At 39.4% G+C, this 19,945-nt stretch overlaps 1 protein-coding gene across 7 annotated transcripts in view; it reads right to left on the reverse strand.

Annotated features, from left to right (window-relative positions):
• The window catches only part of PPP2R2B (protein phosphatase 2 regulatory subunit Bbeta), a 677,687-nt gene that overhangs the window by 434,141 nt on the left and 223,601 nt on the right, over positions 1-19,945 (reverse strand). For 5 of the 7 annotated variants that reach the window (XM_060146453.1, XM_060146460.1, XM_060146459.1 and 2 more), the window contains one exon: positions 19,810-19,887. The exons of the other annotated variants lie outside the window; for them this stretch is intronic. In XM_060146453.1, the coding sequence (XP_060002436.1) occupies positions 19,810-19,887 (78 nt within the window). The remainder of the gene's footprint in view (positions 1-19,809; positions 19,888-19,945) is intronic. 7 annotated transcript variants of the gene reach the window in all.

The following is a 19,945-nucleotide window of genomic DNA, read 5'->3' on the forward strand; positions in this document are numbered from 1 at the left end:
TTTAAAACACTCATTTATTATTGATCATATTTGTTGAGCATCTGTGTATGCCAGGATGCTAAGGAGTCAATAGTAAACAAGGCAGATAAAATACCTGCCCTCTCCTTCAGGTATAATTATCGCTCCTAACATACAGGGCTGTGATGAGGATTAAATAAGGTAACTTATGAAAGTGATTAGAATTCTACATGGCACAAAGTAAATGCTATTCAATTACTTTGATCACTGCTATAAAGTGTCTATCTCCCTTGCCAGGCTCTAAGTGGGAGGAGGGTAGGACTTTGACTTTTCTCTCCTGAATCCTAAGTGTGAGGCTCACTGCCTGACACATAATAGGAATTCAATAAATATGTGCCGGACTGAATTGGGTTGAACTGAACAAAGGGAATTCTGACATAATTGTCATCAATTTCCCCACACTCTCCAGTCAGTGTGTGAAACTCACAATTTGGTACTTTCTGATCTGCAAGGAAAAGTAACCTCTTTTTTTTAGTTCATTCATCCATTGATACAAGATAATATTTTTAGCAGCTTTTAAATTCTAGGCACGCTTCTAGATGTTGGCGATACAGCAGTAAATAATATATTAAGGTTTAGCTCACTGAGTTTACATTTTAGAAGGAGATAGACAATAAACAAGTAAATATTATATCAACAAGGTTATTTCAGATGGTGAAAAAACGAATAGTGATCCAGCAATTCCACTTCTAGGTACTCATCCAAAGAAAATGAAACCACTAACTCAAAAAGACATATGCACCCCCATGTTCACTGCGGCATTATTTACCATAGCCAAGATGTGGAAACAACCTAAGTGTCCACCAATGGATGAATGGATAAAGAAGATACGTTTTGTGTGTGTGTGTGTGTGTGTGTGTGTGTGTGTGTATGTATACACACACACACACACACACATATATACAATGGAATATTATTCATCCATAAAAAGAAGGAAATCTTGTCATTTGTGACTACATGTGTGGAACTTGATGGCATTATGCTAAGTGAACTAAATCAGACAGAAAAAGATAAATACCATATGATCTCACTTATATGTGTAATCTAAAACAAACCAGCAAAAAAACCCCAGCCCAAGCTCACAGATACAGAGAACAGATTGGTGATATTCAGAGGCACGGTGTGGGAGGCAGGCAAAATGGGTGAAAGTGGTCAAAAGCACAAACGTCCAGTTATAAAATAAACAAGCCATGAAGATGTAATGTAAAGTGTGGTGACTCTAGTTAATAATATTGTATTGCGTATTTGAAAGTCACTAAGAGAGTAGATCTTAAAAGTTCTCATCATAAGAAAAAAATATTGTAGTGATATATGGTGACAGATAACTAGACTTATTTAGGTGATCATTTCACAATATTTACAAATATAGTACGATCATAATGCACACCTGAACCTGTGTCAATTATACCTTAATTTTAAAAATAGTAGACTGAAGAAAATAAAATAGGGGATGTGATAGAGTGGCTGCTTTGCTTGGATGGTCACAGAAGGCTTCTCTGAGGAGGTGACGTTTCAGCTGAGGGCTGAAAGACAAGGTGCTGTACAAGGAAGGGTTTTGATCCTCTCCTCCACTCTCTGCAGCCTACAATTTACCTTCAGAGATATTTTCTCTTCCAACTTAATGACTGAAATATTTGATTATTTTAACGTAATAAAATCAACTAAAATCAATTAAAAATAAAAATACAATATGTGCACCAAAAAAAAATAAACTAATAAATTGTTTAGCGTTTGATTCACTGCATTACTATAAGTTCGGTGGGGGCAAAGGGTGCACTGTCTTGATCACTGTGGCATCCCCCAGACCTAGCGGAGAAGTCAGTGGAGATTTGATCCACATTTCTGATCGGCAGACTGGACCAGTTGCTGAGTCAGCTGTCTTGGCATGTGACTAAAGCAAGTGAGAGGTAGGCAGCCACAGATCAGACTAAAGAGGATTCTGAAGATGGAGGAGAGGCTCGATTTAGAGCAGATGCTACCATGCAGCAAAGAAAGAAACAATAGTCATTTACAACAGAATATTTTGGCTGTCATTGAAAAGACTATAGAATGAAAAGCATAATGAAGCCAAGCACATTTCCCACCAAATTTTTTATACTAATTCTCATAGTACCTACAAAAAGTAGACAAATAACTTCTCCTAATTTATTGAGATGTTGGAGCAAGTAGCCGATAGATAGATAGATAGATAGATAGATAGATAGATAGATAGATAGATAAATAGATAAGATAGATAGATATACAGAAAGATAAATAGATAGATAGACAGATAGATAGACAGAGAGACAGAGAGACAGATAGATAGATGATAGATTCTAAACCATAGAAATATGATTTGATTTTAATAGATGATGATAAGAATCGTAATTACAACCACCACCAAATCTGAGTTCTTACTAGGTCCAGCCACTCTACTAACCACTATACCTAGAAGAACTCATTTAATCCTCTTAAAAATTATAATAAAGTAAATGTTATTATTTTATCTGTTTATACATGAGGAAATTTGTGTAGAGATATTAAGTAACTTGCCAAGTATAAGCAGGTAGAGGAACTAAGATTCTAGTGCAGACTTTTCACTCCTACTCCCATGCTGTGTAGATGCTGTGCTGCTTCCTGGGCTCCGTGATCTTGACATTCTGTCCTGTGTAGTCTAGTGTAAGACAGAATACCTAGAATGAGACTAAACTTCTGTGTCTACTTATTTGGAACTTGTGAACATTTGATCAGGGCTGGTCAAGTTTACTTCTGACCTATTTGAAAGAAAGGGTTTGCTAATGACTAGCATAATCATGTGGGAGAAATCTAACCAAATCCATGCACCTACCCATCAATGACCCCAGAGAGTCAATATGCATTGAAAGTTTACTATTTCTAAGACACAAAGCCAAGGGCTGTGGGAGTGGGGGGATGGATAAGACACAACGTGTAAAGGTGAGTAGGGAGGTAAGAAATAAAGAAATAAATGAAAAATCTAAATATCAATATATTAAAAATTACAGAAGGTCCATAAGAGAGTAAGAGATAAGTAAGTGCACAGTAGGAAACTCTCACACCTAACTGGGACATGGGATCAGATTCCAAGAAGACTTCCTGGAGGTGGTGGCATTTGAGATAGGATTTGAAGGACAGGGAGAACTTGAATCTGTAGAGATGTGAGTGGTAAGAACATTCTGATAGGAAGTAATAATTAGAGCAATAGTTTGAAGGTAGGGAACCTCAAGAATTATATGGGGGAATAGTGACTACTTCTGTTTATTAGTCAGTCTATGGTAAGATGTTTCTTAATGCTACTTTATGAATATGAAAATAATAATATTACATTAAAAAATTTTTTATAGTTATTCACAACTCAAATTCACTCTTTCCCCTATTTACTCCAAATTCATGGAATTATAAAACATGTTTTAAATATATAAAGCAGATTCCAACTTCTATGTTTGGGCTATGCACTAATTGGCTTTCATTTGGAAAGAGTGGACTTCAACCTCCCTTTATCCAAGCTGGATAGAGAACAACCCAATTATTCAGTCCGTATTATGTCTCAAAGCCTTTGTAAGAAGAAAGTATTACAATGTAAATCCAGAATGTGTTTCCAGTTCCTCAAAAGGAATTGCCTTGTCTGCTTCTCTCCTGCACAGCTCTAGGTTGTAATTACACCATGAACAGTATGAAAAGGAATCAATATGCTAAGGTAATAACAATATATTTCTTCTGGATTTCTCTGACTACGATATCCATTCCAGCCTTATTCCCCAATAGTAGGCAGCACTATTTCCTTTCGGACAGATGAGAATATTGGAGGATTTTAAGGCAACCCAGCACATGAATCCAGGTGGTACAATCTTAGTTTTCTGACCCTTAGGCCACCCTTTAGAGATACAAGAAAAGGTATTTGAGTGATCAGGTTTAATGCCTTCTCTGGAAAACACTTTTAACCCAAGTTTTTCCTTGATTCTGAGAGGTCATAATAGTAAATCTTTCAGGAGGCAGCCGGGGAGAGAATGTTCTACCTGTTGCTCTTGAGGTACAGAGCAAGGCTTGCTCATTCAGCCGAGACTTCCCCGGAGAATCCGCACTGCACACACAGCCTGTGAGGAGCTCTGTTTGGTCTGCAGAGTATTTTATGTTTTAATTCAAACTTCATGCCTTTAAATGGTCTGTGCACTCACCAGTCTCTCGGCATCTGGAAAGATTTACACACTTACGTTCCCCTCTGTTTCTGTCTATGGACTTTGCTTTCCAGCAGGGTTCCTCAGCTTCAGCACTATTGACATTCAGGGCTGGATAATTTGTCGGTGGTGGCAGAGAGGCTGGGGTGGGGGCACTGAAGGATGGGGGAGGAGGTCTATGCTGTGCATCGTAGGAGGTTTAGCAGCATCCCTGGCCTCTACCTACTACATGCCAGTATCAAGCCCTCCCTACCTCAGTCATGACAATTTAAAAAAAAAAATGTTTCTAGACATTGCTGGATATCCCCTGGAGGGCAAAATCCTATCCCACTCCCTATCCGCACAGTGAGAATCACCGCTTTATAGCAATATGTCTTCAGACACCAGGGCTGGGGTAATGGCCACATTAATTGTACATCAGGCAGCATCATGTGGGCAAGTAACACGCTGAGAGGAGAACTGAGTTCTAACTGGACTTCTTCATATCTTGGAGTCCTCACCTTACTCTCCCACAGATCTGGTGTATAAATCCTATGAAACAATATTCGTAAAAGTGTTTTGACAATTTGAAAATATAATGTTGTCGCCATTTGGTCTAACTTGGGTCTTTAGGCAGCCACTGGTACCGGCACATTGAAAAATGGCAGCTCTATTCTGTGATAAATTATTTAAGTTTGAAGGAATCCCATCCACCAATTTTACTGACAGGGCATTGAACTAGTAATAAGAAACATCACTCTTGCCACTAGGGTGAATTTCCTTAGAGTCTTCTGTCTTGTTGGGCTTTGCCGATTGGAAAGCTGGTGGTCATTCATTCACGCATGCATTTATTCAGTAATATTTGTTCAGCAGCATGACGTGCCAGACCCTGTGCTGGGTGTTAGGGCTGCTTATACAACCTGTAGTTGTAGTAGACACGTTATATATGGCCTTGCCTTCATGGAGATTATGATCTAGCAGAGGAAACATGCAAGGAGTAGGGAAATCATAATGCATTTGGCAAGTGCTATGATAGATAACATCCAGGACCTCCCGGAAGGGCTATCAAGCTGAGAGTTCAGGGTTAGGGAAGGCTTACTAGGAAAAGTGAAACCAAGGCTGAGATGTGAATGAGGAGGAGGAGGGTGCCAGGGAAAGAGAGGGTGAACAATATTTGTGGCAAAGAGGACAGCACATGTGTAGTGCTGGAGGTGAGGGACTATGGCATGAGGGGAAAATGGAGCACAGGGGACATGAAGGAAAACAGAGAGTGAGGCTGGAAGTATCCTAAGAACAATGGGGCCCACTGAAGGATTTAGGGAGGCAAGTGACATGTGTGCACATGAGAAATACGACTGCAGGTACAGGGTGAAGAACAGGCTGGAGGTGGTCAAGACAAGAAGGAGGATGGAGAAAACCAAGGAGGCTGCTTCAATATCCAGAGAAGGGAAGATGGTGCCCAAACTAGGAGAGTGGCAATGGTGTTGGAGAGGTCAAGGGATTCTAGAGATTATATCTGAGATATTCAGGAGCAAGAATGATATAGGACTTAGACTACATGAGCAGGTGTGTTGAGGGAAATTAGGAATGCAGAGTCAAGGATGACGCTAAGGTGTGTGGGTGGGCTTTTGGAGGAAGTAAGTGGAGTTGACTAAGGCCATTGCTGTTCCTTACAAAAAAAAATGAAAGAATGTTTATGGGGCTCCTGCTGAGTGCAGTTCCCTGAGCTAAATACTAACAAGCATTATCTCATTTAAGTCTTGCAACATCCCTATGATATAGGATCTATTATTTTTACTACTTGCTTGAGGACACACAACTGGTAATGACAAAGCCAAGATTCTGACTCAGCGTCCTGATTCCAGCACCTGGTCTCTGAAGCACCACATGTCAACATTATTAATTCACTTGAGTGTTCACGTCTAGGTTTAAATCATAGGTCTTCTGGTTACTAACAAGTTTAGAGGGATCTCTGCGTCATTTAAACTCTTTGAATCTCAGTTTCTTCAGCCAAAATCTGGGTATTAGAATACCTCCTTCACAGAGTTCGTATAATGGTTAAATTAGTCCTAATACTGAGAGAGCAAACATTTATTGATGCTGACTATATTCCATGCTGTGTTATAAATACTTTATATATATTACCTAATTTCATCCTCACAAGGGCCCTTGAAGTGGCTTCAATTATTTTCTCTATGTTACAGATGAGGAAACAGAGGCACAGAGAGATTAAATGCATACTCAGAGTTACATAACTGGGATGCAAACGTGGGTGTGCATTTCTGGAGCCTGGGCTGCCAAAATCAATGGAACGTTTCCACAATACTGAGGTGGCCAGTAGAGTCTGAACAGCGAAAGATGTGGGTTGTCAACTTACCTAAAGTTTTTTTGCATTTATGAATGTATTTGCATTTTTTCAGTAATGTACGGAAGAGCCTGGGATTCTCCAATATCTATGGATAGGTGGACTTCTTGTTACAAGGAGCTTTTTAATTGTAACTTATTGGGTGATGTAGCAATTAAGGGGTTATAACACTGTTCCTCTGAACTGTCTTGTGTTTGCAGCACTTGGATGGTGTGTTGAACAGGTGGGATAGAATGTAACTGACAGGACTTTGTGTTTTGAACTGCAGGTCATTTGCATGTCCTGCCTTTTTTTTTTTTTTTTTAATCTCCCAATTAAAAAGTTCTTTAAGTTGTTCATTTTATTGCTTGGAAAGATGTAATATACTTACTGAATCAAAGGATCATGAGAGATTACTACAAGCAACTCTATGCCAATAAAATGGACAACCTGGAAGAAATGGACAAATTCTTAGAAATGCACAACCTTCCAAGACTGAATCAGGAAGAAACAGAAAATATGAACAGACCAATCACAAGCACTGAAATTGAAACTGTGACTAAAAATATCCCAACAAGGCTTCCCTGGTGGCGCAGTGGTTGAGAGTCCGCCTGCCGATGCAGGGGACACGGGTTCGTGCCCCTGTCTGGGAAGATCCCACATGCCGCAGAGTGGCTGGGCCCGTGAGCCATGGCTGCTGGGCCTGCGCGCCCGGAGGCTGTGCTCTGCAATGGGAGAGGCCACAACAGTGAGAGGCCTGCATACCGCAAAACAAAACAAAACAAAACAAAACAAAACAACTTCCAACAAAAAAAAGCCCAGGACCAGATGGCTTCACAGGAGAATTCTATCAAACATTTAGAGAAGAGCTAACACCTATCCTTCCCAAACTCTTCCAAACTATAGCAGAGGGAGTAACACTCCCAAACTCATTCTACAAGGCCACCATCACCCTGATACCAAAACCAGACAAAGATGTCACAAAGAAAGAAAACGACAGGCCAATATCACTGATGAACGTAGATGCAAAAATCCTCAACAAAATACTAGCAAACAGAATCCAACAGCACATTAAAAGGATCATACACCATGATCAAGTGGGGTTTATCCCAGGAATGCAAGAATTCTTCAATATATGCAAATCAATCAATTTGATACACCATATTAACAAATTGAAGGAGAAAAACAATATGGTCATCTCAATTGATGCAGAGAAAGCTTTCGACAAAATACAACACCCATTTATGATAAAAACCCTGCAGAAAGTAGGCATAGAGGGAACTTTCCTCAACATAATAAAGGCCGTATATGACAAACCCACAGCCAACATCGTACTCAATAGTGAAAAACTGAAACCATTTCCACTAAGATCAGGAACAAGACAAGGTTACCCACTCTCACCACTATTATTCAACATAGTTTTGGAAATTTTAGCCACAGCAATCAGAGAAGAAAGAGAAAGAAAAGGAATCCAAATCGGAAAAGAAGAAGTAAAGCTGTCACTGTTTGCAGATAACTTGATACTATACATAGAGAATCCTAAAGATGCTACCAGAAAACTACTAGAGCTAATCAATGAATTTGGTAAAGTAGCAGGATACAAAATTAATGCACAGAAATCTCTAGCATTCCTATACACTAATGAAGAAAAATCTGAAAGTGAAATTAAGAAAACTCTTCCATTTACCATTGCAACAAAAAGAATAAAATATCTAGGAATAAACCTACCTAATGATACAAAAGACCTGTATGCAGTAAACTATAAGACACTGATGAAAGAAATTAAAGATGATACAAATAGATGGAGAGGTATACCATGTTCTTGGATTGGAAGAATCAATATTGTGAAAATGACTCTACTACCCAAAGCAATCTACAGATTCAATGCAATCCCTATCAAACTACCACTGGCATTTTGCACAGAACTAAAACAAAAAAATTCACAATTTGTATGGAAATGCAAAAGACCCCAAATAGCCAAAGCAATCTTGAGAAAGAAAAACGGAGCTGGAGGAATCAGGCTCCCTGACTTCAGACTACACTACAAAGCTACAGTAATCAAGACAGTATGGTACTGGCACAAAAACAGAAAGATAGATCAATGGAACAGGATAGAAAGCCCAGAGATAAACCCATGCACATATGGTTACCTTTTCTTTGATAAAGGAGGCAAGAATATACAGTGGAGAAAAGACACCCTCTTCAGTAAGTGGTGCTGGGAACACTGGAGAGGTACATGTAAAAGTAGGAAATTAGAATACTCCCTAACACCATACACAAACATAAATTCAAAATGGATTAAAGACCTAAATGTAAGGCCAGACACTATAAAACTCTTAGAGGAAAACATAGGCAGAACATTCTATGACATACATCACAGCAAGATCCTTTTTGACCCACCTCCTAGAGGAATGGAAATAAAAACAAAGATAAACAAATTGGATCTAATGAAACTTAAAAGCTTTTGCACAGCAAAGGAAACCATAAACAAGACCAAAAGACAACCCTCAGAATGGGAGAAAATATTTGCAAATGAAGCAACTGACAAAGGATTAATCTCCAGAATTTACAAGCAGCTCATGCAGCTCAATATCAAAAAAACAAACAACCCAGTCCAAAAATGGGCAGAAGACCTAAATACACATTTCTCCAAAGAAGATATACAGATTTCCAACAAACACATGAAAGAATGCTCAACATCATTAATTATTAGAGAAATGAAAATCAAAACTACATTGAGATATCATCTCACACCAGTCAGAATGGCCATCATCAAAAAATCTACAAACAATAAATGCTGGAGAGGGTGTGGAGAAATGGGAACCCTCCTGCACTGTTGGTGGGAGTGTAAATTGATACAGCCACTATGGAGAACAGGACGGAAGTTCCTTAAAAAACTAAAAATAGAACTACCATACGACCCAGCAATCCCACTACTGGGCATATACCCTGAGAAAACCATAATTCAGAAAGAGTCATGTACCACAATGTTCATTGCAGCTCTATTTACAATAGGCAGGGCATGGAAGCAACCTAAGTGTCCATTGACAGATGAATGGATAAAGAAGATGTGGCACATATATACAATGGAATATTACTCAGCCATCAAAAGAAACGAAATTGAGTTATTTGTAGTGAGGTGGATGGACCTAGAGACTGTCATACAGAGTGAAGTAAGTCAGAAAGAGAAAAACAAATACCGTATGCTAACACATATATATGGAATCTAAGAAAAAAAAAAAAAGGTCATGAAGAACCTAGGGGCAAGATGGGAATAAAGACAGACCTACTAGAGAATGGACTTGAGGATATGGGGAGGGGGAAGGGCAAGCTGTGACCAAGTGAGAGAGTGGCATGGACATATATACACTACCAAATGTAAAATAGATAGCTAGTGGGAAGCAGCCGCATAGCACAGGGAGATCAGCTCGGTGCTTTGTGACTGCCTGGAGGGGTGGGATAGGGAGGGTGGGAGGGAGGGAGACGCAAGAGGGAAGAGATATGGGAACATATGTATATGTATAACTGATTCACTTTGTTATAAAGCAGAAACTAACACACCATGGTAAAGCAATTATACTCCAATAAAGATGTTAAAAAATAATAAAAATAAAATTAAAAAATAAATAAACACTGAAGAAAAAAGGCATAATGCTTCCTTGAAACCTTGGGCCCAAAACCAGGTGTCACTCCACAGGGTCCATGTGCTTAATTATTTATTCTTGGCTTTTAAATTACATTAACGAATAACATAGGCAATAAGTGGGATGATGCTCAGCCTGCTTAGTCAGTAACATAAGAAGCAAACAAAAGGCTAGTTATCTTCTCATACATCTAGATAGCATCTTCAAGGAAGTCAGCCAAGGGAAGCTTGGCATTTGGATTTACTGGAGCCAAATGTTCTACAAAGAACTAGCCAGTGAACCTCCACCCTTTGCCCAGTGGTAGCATTAGGATTGGTCTGCCTATGCTTCCTGTAGTTGACACTGTTGTTGGACTACCTGGAATGGCAGCCCATTCCTTGCTGGATAGCCCAGATTTTATTGTGGCATCCTCTACTCGGAGATGACCATCCTGTACCAAGCTTAGATGCAAGCCTGATCTGTGTAAAGCAGCTAGGCTAACCCCACTTTCCTTGTCCATGTCGGTTTAAAAGTGGGTATATGACTCAGACTGAGGCCACGGGGACAACATAAGAAATCGTTAGGGACATCTGGAAGAAAAAAAATTGTCAAAAAAACCCCCACAACCATGTCTTTTCACTGGATATTGTGTCTCTCTGAGTGTGACACCTGAATGGCTGCAGTTGTCTTGGGACAAAGCTGACATTCCACGGATAGCAAGGCAGGGAGATGAAGAGAATCTGAGTCCTCCATGCTGTACTTCAGCCAGGGAATTAGTCAGCTCTGGGGGGCTCCCTGCCTCAGGACTTATGTGAAACTAGGTAATGGCAGTAACTGCTTAACTGGGTTCTTTGCTTCTGACCCTGGCCCCTTACTGTTTATTATTGACCTGATGTTAAAAAGAGCATTTTATGAGCAGTGGCTCTCTACCGCATTCAGGCAGAAGTTCAGGTCTTTGTAATGGTCTCTAAGGCCCCTGCTTGCATCTGCCTGTCATCATCTCTCTTGTCTCCACCTCTCACAACTTCTCTCTTTGCTCACTCAACTTCAGCCCCACTAGCCTCATGTCTAGTCCTTGAACATACCAGATAAGCTCTTGCCTCAGGGCATTTGCACTGACCATTACCTGTATCTGGAACTCTCATTCCGAGATATCCATATGACTTGATCTCTCACCTTCTTCATACCATTGCTAAAATGTTATCTTTTGCATGACATCTTGACCATCCTATTTAAAAGAGAACACCCACACCCCTAGACCTTCTGTTGCTTTACTTTCCTCAATTGCACTTATAACCTTATATGTTATATTCCACTTATTTATTTAATTATTATTATTTTTTTTTGCAGTACGTGGGCCTCTCAGTGTTGTGGCCTCCCATTGCGGAGCACAGGCTCCGGACACACAGGCTCAGCAGCCATGGCTCACGGGCCCAGCCACTCCGCAGCATGTGGGATCCTCCCGGACCAGGGCACGAACCCGTGTCCCCTGCATCGGCAGGCGGACTCTCAACCACTGCGCCACCAGGGAAGCCCCACTTATTTATTTTATCTATTGTCTATCCCCTCCGCTACTGAATCTCCAATGCCTAGAATGCCTAGCACACAGTAGGTACTTAGCAGATATTTGCGGAACTAAGGAAGAGGTAATAACTTTTTTGCTGTTCCATATGTTAGATGAATTTTCCTGTTGCAACTAGAAGCATCTTGAGTAAAGGATTTCGCTTGGGCTGCCATGTGACCAATGCCCTGCGTTTTCAAGACACTCAACCATGTTTCAAATTCACAGTCAGTGCTTCTAGAACAGAGTGCTACCCACCCCAAAGCCATCTTCAATCTATATTGAGTCGTGGAAGATGAGCAGAAGAATAATCGCTGGTGTAGGATTCAAAAGTTTGCTTTCTGGTCTCTATAAGACCATGAGCAATTTAAAATTTATCTCTATTCACCTTAATCTTTTCACCTCTGTGAGGAATAATCTATCTACTATCAGTAATATCAATACTATCTCTTTTATACCTGTAACATGAGATTATAAAACCTACTCTAGTTATCTCCCATGGGGGTTATAAAAAATAAGTGACCCATATATATTAAAAGCAGAAAAGTGCTATGTTATATTTATGATGGGTTGTTTTAAAATGAGTTAGTTTATTCTCCTGTAAGCATTCATTATTTTTGTATTAATGGTAATCATAATTTTTTTTGCTTTGTTGATATTTAGTATCTGCTGAAGGCTCTACTCATTCAGTAAGTCTTCACTGAGCCCGTTCTTGGTGTCAGGCTATTTTCCAGGGGTGTGCTATCACACAGACTCTGATTTCAGACAGGTGTGTTACTGGGGTAGGTTGTTGAACTTTCTGAGCCTCAATTTCCTCCTCTGTAAAATGAGGTTGCCTCGTATCTTGTGGCAAAAATTAAATGAGATAATATATTGAAAGTTATTATTACAGAATCTGGCCCAGTGAAGTCTGATTAAATAGAATTATCATTATTATTACACTACCATGGCCAAGTACTGTGTAGTACTTTTCAAGATCTTATTAAGAAAGCTTCAGGGGGAGGGGAGGAAGGGATAGACTGGGAGTTCGGGATTAACAGGTGCAAACTATTATATATAGAATGGATAAACAACAAGGTTTTATCCTATAGCACAGGGAACTCTTCAATATCCTGTGATAAACCAAAATGGAAAAGAATATGAAAAAGAATATATATGTGTGTATATATATATGAATCACTTTGCTGTACAGCAGAAATTAATACAACATTGTAAATCAACTATACTTCAATAAAATAAATTAAGGAAAAAAAAGCCTCTCAAGATAGCCCAGGGGAGATGAGTAATTTGCCTAAAGGAATAGTTAAACCCTAAATAAACTTGGGTCTATGTGTCTAAAGAGCCTGGCTAATTCCTTTTCCTTCGTTTGGCCTCAGACTGGCTGCCACTTACTGTAGAGACCCTTCCCTGCGCCCTCTGCCACCCCACTGTGGGTTGAGTTAGGTGGCTTACTGTTTTCCTAGCATTTTCCATACTCACCCTGGACTGCAATTGACAACCACTTGTTGATATCCCTCAGGAGAGTGTAAACTGCTCAAGGGAGGGGAGCAATGGTGCCTCGTTCCCCCAGCCAGTACCTGGCACAGAGTAGATGCTTCATAAATATTTGCTGAGGAAACACATTTAAAGTGACTGGTATTAGGGCAGGGGTGAAATGGACAGCCGTGGAGCTTTTTCTCTTTCTTGGCTTGGAAATGTTTAATTACCTAATGCTTACAGAGGAACAGGATGTTTGAACTCAGTGCTGTGCAGAGTATCTGCTTCCCTTCCCCCACAGAGCCGTGCAAGCTTCCTGCAAGTCCACTTCTCACCAAGGCGCCTTCAGAGCATGGCAAGCCTGCTCTCTAGCAATCATGGCTGAGAAAAATGCTTTCATCTCGTGGCAACTTGTTCATAATCAGACCAATTTTGCTTCTAGCGGATTGGAGCCCGGTACAAAGTACAGTTGCGTAGGAAATCCCTTTGTAGCTGGCTGGATGCAGAGAGGAGATTCCGGGCTTCCTTTTGATGCAGAGAGGAGAGACTTTCACTCCCTTCAGTGCCTGGGGCAGAGAACTGGGCTGCACAGTAACTTCGTATTTATTGGCATTCTGATTTCCTTTAAAAAGCACTCAAAACGCTCAGATGTTCTATCTGCTATGCTCTCACAATAGCTCCCTGATGTCAGGAAAGAACAAATAGAATTTCTCAGTGTGTCTCTTGATCAACCTATGTTAGAATTATTTGGGATTGCTGTGAAATTTGCAAGCTCTTTGACGTCATCCCAGACCTTCTGAATCAGAATCACTAAGGGTAGGACCTGGGAATATGCATTTTAAACCCTCCTCAGGTGATTCATATGCACAATAAGGTTCGAAACATCATTTGGTGACCTAAGGTCACTAACTGGGTAACCCAGCCTAAAGTTAGAGATAACCTGACTTCAGGTTAGAGCTTGATTAATAACCCTATGTTGGTGGCTTGAGATCGTTGATCCAGAAAGCTTCCGTCCAAAAACAACAGTTCTTCTTCCCAAAAGGGGAGGTTTTATCATTGCCACCACTGCATCTTATATCTAGGAGTGGGAGGAATGAGGCAAGCAAGGCTCTATTTTATATATTTTAGGCTAAGATCTGTGAGGTGACAATCACCGTGCGCCATTTATGTTGCATAAACATCTAAGAAAGGTTATTTGTCCATCACTGGCTTCTTTCTAATATAAAATGAGAAGGTCACAGTCTTTATGCTGCTTTGAGATAATCCAATCGGTATTTTTCTTTTTGGGTGACAGCAAAGAGTCATAATGACTGAAGGGAAGCTGAAAAATCATTCCTATGATCCCCACATTTCTCAAACATCAGTGCAAAGATCTGACATTCTTGCAAATGTTCTAGGTCAAGGATTCCTGTTTGCTTGGAAGGTCCTTGAAATCATCAGTGTTTAGTTTAGGGTGTATCAGATGCATCTCACTTCAGCAGCCAGACTGATATTTTTCTCTCATTAGGCAACTGAATCAATAGCCTGCCTCATCCTTCTCACTATGTGAATTGTCTTTTCAGAAGGAGGGGCAGGAAAGAAGGTTATGCCCATGTAGCAAAACAGAATAAATATCATGTTTATTTCCCATGAAAAAGATGAAATGACCTATACCGACTGATATTAAAGAACTGCAGAATGGGGAACAAATACCCCAGAATTGTAGTGTCAGAAAGAAAATGGTTATATGCAATAGCTAAGGAAAAAAAATCAGAAATCCTACCAGATAATTCTGACTTCTTCTCACGCACAGACTCTTACACAAAATCTCAAGAAATTGTCTCATGTCCAGCATAGGTAATTTCCAGCATGTAAAGTGTTCCTAGGATGATGTAGTGTAAAATTGCCTAAGATGAAATGATGTACTATATGAAATGTGCATGCTAGGCAAATCAAACACAAGAATTGCCCATGGGGAATCAGAAACTTTGAATGTGCATCTTCCAAGAACTAAAAAGTAAGTGAACAATGCTTAGGTGGCATCCTAACCAGCAGCAAGAGTGAAAGTTTCAGGACATGGACCAGTTGTTTGTTGACTGCATGTCGAATGGTCTGCATGACATATGTGATCCCATCCAGTTCAGTGGTTCCAAATACAATCTAGGGGTTGATGCCACCCTACTTTCTATCTCCATCTCGCATTCTCTCTCTGAAGAGCCACATTCATACATACAACTTCTTTCTTAGTATCTACCCCTGAGTATCTTACAACTTTTTCACACTTATGCTCAAAATGAAGCTCATGATATTTCTCCCTAATGGAGCTCAGGACATGCAACCTCAAAACATGCTGCTTTGGTATATTGATTATTTTGAGCTGAAGGCACTTGAGAAACAGCAAACGTAGGAAGAGGCTTTCTCTGAATTCCCCTTATCTGCCTAAAGACAGATTCTCCAATAGGAATTCATGTTCATAAATCCCCTCCCTGGGAATCTTATCAACCAGGGAAGATCGATTTGTCACAGGTGGACTTATTATCACAGGAGAGAAGACTAGGGGACACCACATCCCGACAAACTTTGTCACAGTCCCTCATCTCTTCCATCTCTTCTTCTAAGGGACCATTCATCTTTCCTAAAAATAATTAATTCTCCTCTAAGAGGCCTACATCCTTTCCACTTCCCTTGTTAAGGTGGTATATAAACTCTCAAATCTCACTACCTTTTTTTGTATTCACTTTTTTTCCTGCGTTGCCTCCATGCACAAAGTAAAAGTTTATGCATCTGTATACATTTTCTCCTGTCAATCTTTCTGTTGCCAGTTTATTTCATAGACGCGGCTACTGAATGTAGGAGGGGAGAGGAAATCCCCCAATATGCTTCTTTTAAGGTTTCCCAGTCTCAGTAACTCGCACCCACAAACCACCCAATTGCTCAAGGCCAAAACCCGGGAGCTGTCTTAATTCCCTACTTCACCTCTCCACTAAAATCCAGTTCCTTACCTCCAGAATACATCCTGAGTCTCGTACTTTCTCATCATCTGCAACTTCTCCCCTCTAATAAACCCATATTGCCTCTCATCAGAATTCTGATAAGAACTATTTCAACAGTTCCCTCAAATATATGAGATTTTGGTCTCTTTTGTATTCAAAGCACTTTAGTCTTTAGTCAAAGCACTTTGTCTTTAGCTCACCTTGCCCTGTATTATATTTATGATGCAATGCCTTATTCTTCTGTACCAATTCCTGTCTCCCCTTAAATGGTACATTCCTTGAAAGCTTTGACTATATTTATCTTTATAATCCTTTCACTTTCTGGGGCAGTGCCTTGGATCTAATAAGTGCTCATTAAATTTACTGTTGGACCTATAGTATCAACCATCTAATATCCTACTGAATAATTTGGAATGTAAAAAAAATCTAGCCTACTAGTTGATACCCAAGATATACATTTAGGTAAATTAGTAGTAACAGTGCCATGCTGAGCCATATTGGAACCTGAAGCAGAAGGAAAAGTAGATCAGTAATACTGATCCTTTCTTTATTAAACATTTTGGTTTTTTGTTCATCATGGATTCTTCTCATTAATTTTGTGTTTTTTTAAATATTGAATTAAAATATTTATCTTTATTTTTGTCACTTCACCTAGTCTCAGCCCTGCCTTTATAAAACAATAGTGTGATTTGAGCATCTAATAACAACCTAGATTTCATATTGACCTAGCCCTCACACCATCCTAATAGATACCTGTATTATTATCTCCATTTTGCAGACAAACGAACGTAAGCACAGAGACATTAAGTGATTTGGCCAAGGTCACCAACTAGAAAGTGGTAGAAATGGAACAGAAAAGTCATTAGTAGAAATAAGTAAAGTGGAAGGGAAATATTATATGATATCACTTATATGTGGAATCTAAAAATAATACAAAGGAATCTATACACGAAAAAGGAACAGACTCACAGACACAGAAAACAAACTATGATTACCAAAGGGGAAAGAGAGGGAAGAGGGAGTTTGGGATTAACAGATATAAATTATTATACATAAAATAGATAAGCAACAAGGATTTACTGTATAGCACAGGGAATTATATTCACTATCTTGTAATAACCTATAATGGAAAAATAATCAGAAAAAAGTATATATAACTGAATCACTTTCTGTACCCCTGAAACTAACACAATATTCTAAGTCAATTATACATCAATTTTTAAAAAGACACTTCATTAAGCAAAAAAAAAAAAAAGACAAAGTTGAAAGTTGAATAATTTTTACTGACTTAACCCAACTTGGGTAGAGCAGGCCAATTTTTAAAAACCTGATTTTTAAGAACCTTGATTTTTATTAATTCAAAGCCATTCATTAATTCACTCAACAAATATTCAACTGCCATTGAGGTAGTATTAGTTGGACATGTTAGTGTCCAATCTGATTCTCTTCTTAAAAAATGATTCTCCCTTTTTTCACCACTTTAGAGTGATTTTTTCAGACAAAAGTTGGGAGTGATTGTCATTCTGACTATGTCTCAATTAACGGTTAGTTCAAGCAGGCTGCAGTACTTATTTATCATGAGCAGCAAACATTTAAACCCATCCTCTGTTCACCTGCCATGATGATCATAGCATGTGTGGAAAATACAGATTCCTGTGCCTTATTTCAACCTACTAAGTGAGAATCTCTGTCTTCCCAACAATGTTGAAAGAGCTGGGCTTGGGGTCTATAGGACCCCATAGGTTGAAACCCAGCTCACCCATTGATTAGCTATGGAGCTCTTGGCAAAGAACTTAGTCTTTATTTATTTGTTTAGCTTCAATATCTTCATAAGTTAAGTGGGAATAAAAACACCTACCACTCAAGATTTTTGTGAGGGTTAAATTAGAATGAAGATCTAATTATAATGGCATTTATAATAACAGCTAACAAATACTGAGTACTCACAAAGTGTAAAGTACCGTGCAACTGCTGTACCTACATTATCTTATTAATTTATTTTAAGCACTTATTAGAGTAATCAGTGAGTAAGTCCTCAACTGATAAGAGCTATGGCTTGAAGTAGACACTCAGAACCCTTAACAGTAGGTGGGGAGCCAGTCACAAAGACAAGATTTAAGTCCAGAGTCTGAGAATAATGGATAACCTGGAAGAAGTCATCTAGCCTGGTGGTCCCCAAAGCCAGTCCACAACATCAGGATCATCTGGGTGAGCTCATTAAAATACACTGCATCACCCTGGTCCTCAAACCTGTAACTCACTACCTCTTGGAGGATCTGGAAGTCACTACTATTTAAAAAGTGCAAGTGATTTTGAATCAAAGCCAAGATTTAAAACAACTGATTAACTTGAGCTTCAGTTTTCTTAAGATTCATGAGGTTAGGGAGTAAGTCATTTTGTTTCCCTTCCCTTTTTTTCTAATGCCTAGGTCAGTGCTGCCATATAGAAGACACTCACAAATATTTTTGATTAGATGAACATAAATGGGTCTAGTAAATCCTGCTCTATCTACTTCATAGGGGCTTTATGAGAATTGTTTGTAAAGCCTCATTTGATCATGCATCTGAAAAACAGAAGATGTTATACAAAACTATAACTCTATAGATTTAGTCATTAATTTATGTCAGTGTGCTTTTTCTCACTCTTTAATCATAAATCACTTGGTTTTGAGATATCCACCATTAATTATATCGAGCTTCTAAAATTGAATTACAGCAAGATTGCAGATCAAATGATTTTTACTTAAATAATTTTTTATTCAGAATTAAAATGCTATAGAATGGCCCAAAAGTTCACATGCATTTATGCATGTTAGTTTCCATATACAAGTTCAACTCTGTCAACTATTCACATCCTCATTCATTAATATTAGTTTTAGACCTGTCTTATACCGCATCTGGTATCTATACCTACCACCAATTTAGCACAGTCTGTTTCAGGCAACCCTTACCACATTCTGCCACAACAGCTGAACCTTGATTTAAAACACCCAGAAGTGCTATTCTAGCTCCTTCCAGTTGCCTATCACTAAGCTATTTTGAAATGCAGACATCCTTTGGGAGAGTCTTGAAGGTCTCCAAGCTCAGGCTTATGGAAAATGAAGAGAATTAAACACAATTTCTTCAGCAGGAGGAAAAGGAATGCATTTCCCAGGTAAAGGACCCAGAAGAGGAAACTCTCTTGAGAGTCAGAAAGGAAATTATACGCTGATAATTGGGACTCAATGTACCCACAGTTTATATTCAAGTCAGACTTGAATTCTTCATTTTCCCCATGTGTTTCACGTATAGTGGCAAGTCGTCTTCAACACAGAATGGAAGGACGAGGTGAACGTCTGACCCTCTTGAAATGTTTGCTTTCAGAATTCTACAGAGCTAACAGCCCATCCTGAAACAAGACTTGCATAGTTTAGCCCCCCTCACTGCCAACCTATTTCACTGAAAGTTCATTTCAGTGCTGCCTCACTGGTGGGAATAAAATAAGCTTCAACAGAAAAAAAAAAAAAAAAGGTAGAAAAAGATGGTTAAATCCATTACTAGCCCAGAACGCTATTCTGGGATGTGTGGGGACTTACATTCATGGACACAAAAATGAACATTTCCAATCTGGAACCAGCACAAACCCCAAGGAGGCAAGAAAAAGGGGAGCAGGAGTTTTCTCCTACCTTCGGTGGTTCCAGTCTCCATAGTGCCTTTCACTTGGCTGAAGCACCATAGTGTGTCCCGGGTAAACGCCCCAATTCCTGCAAGGTACACAGGGAGACACTTTGGGTTAGGTAAGGGCTCCCAGTTGTCCTTAAA

This window comes from Lagenorhynchus albirostris, chromosome 3, assembly GCF_949774975.1.
Source record: "Lagenorhynchus albirostris chromosome 3, mLagAlb1.1, whole genome shotgun sequence".
In the NCBI taxonomy this organism is placed as follows: Eukaryota; Metazoa; Chordata; class Mammalia; order Artiodactyla; family Delphinidae; genus Lagenorhynchus; species Lagenorhynchus albirostris.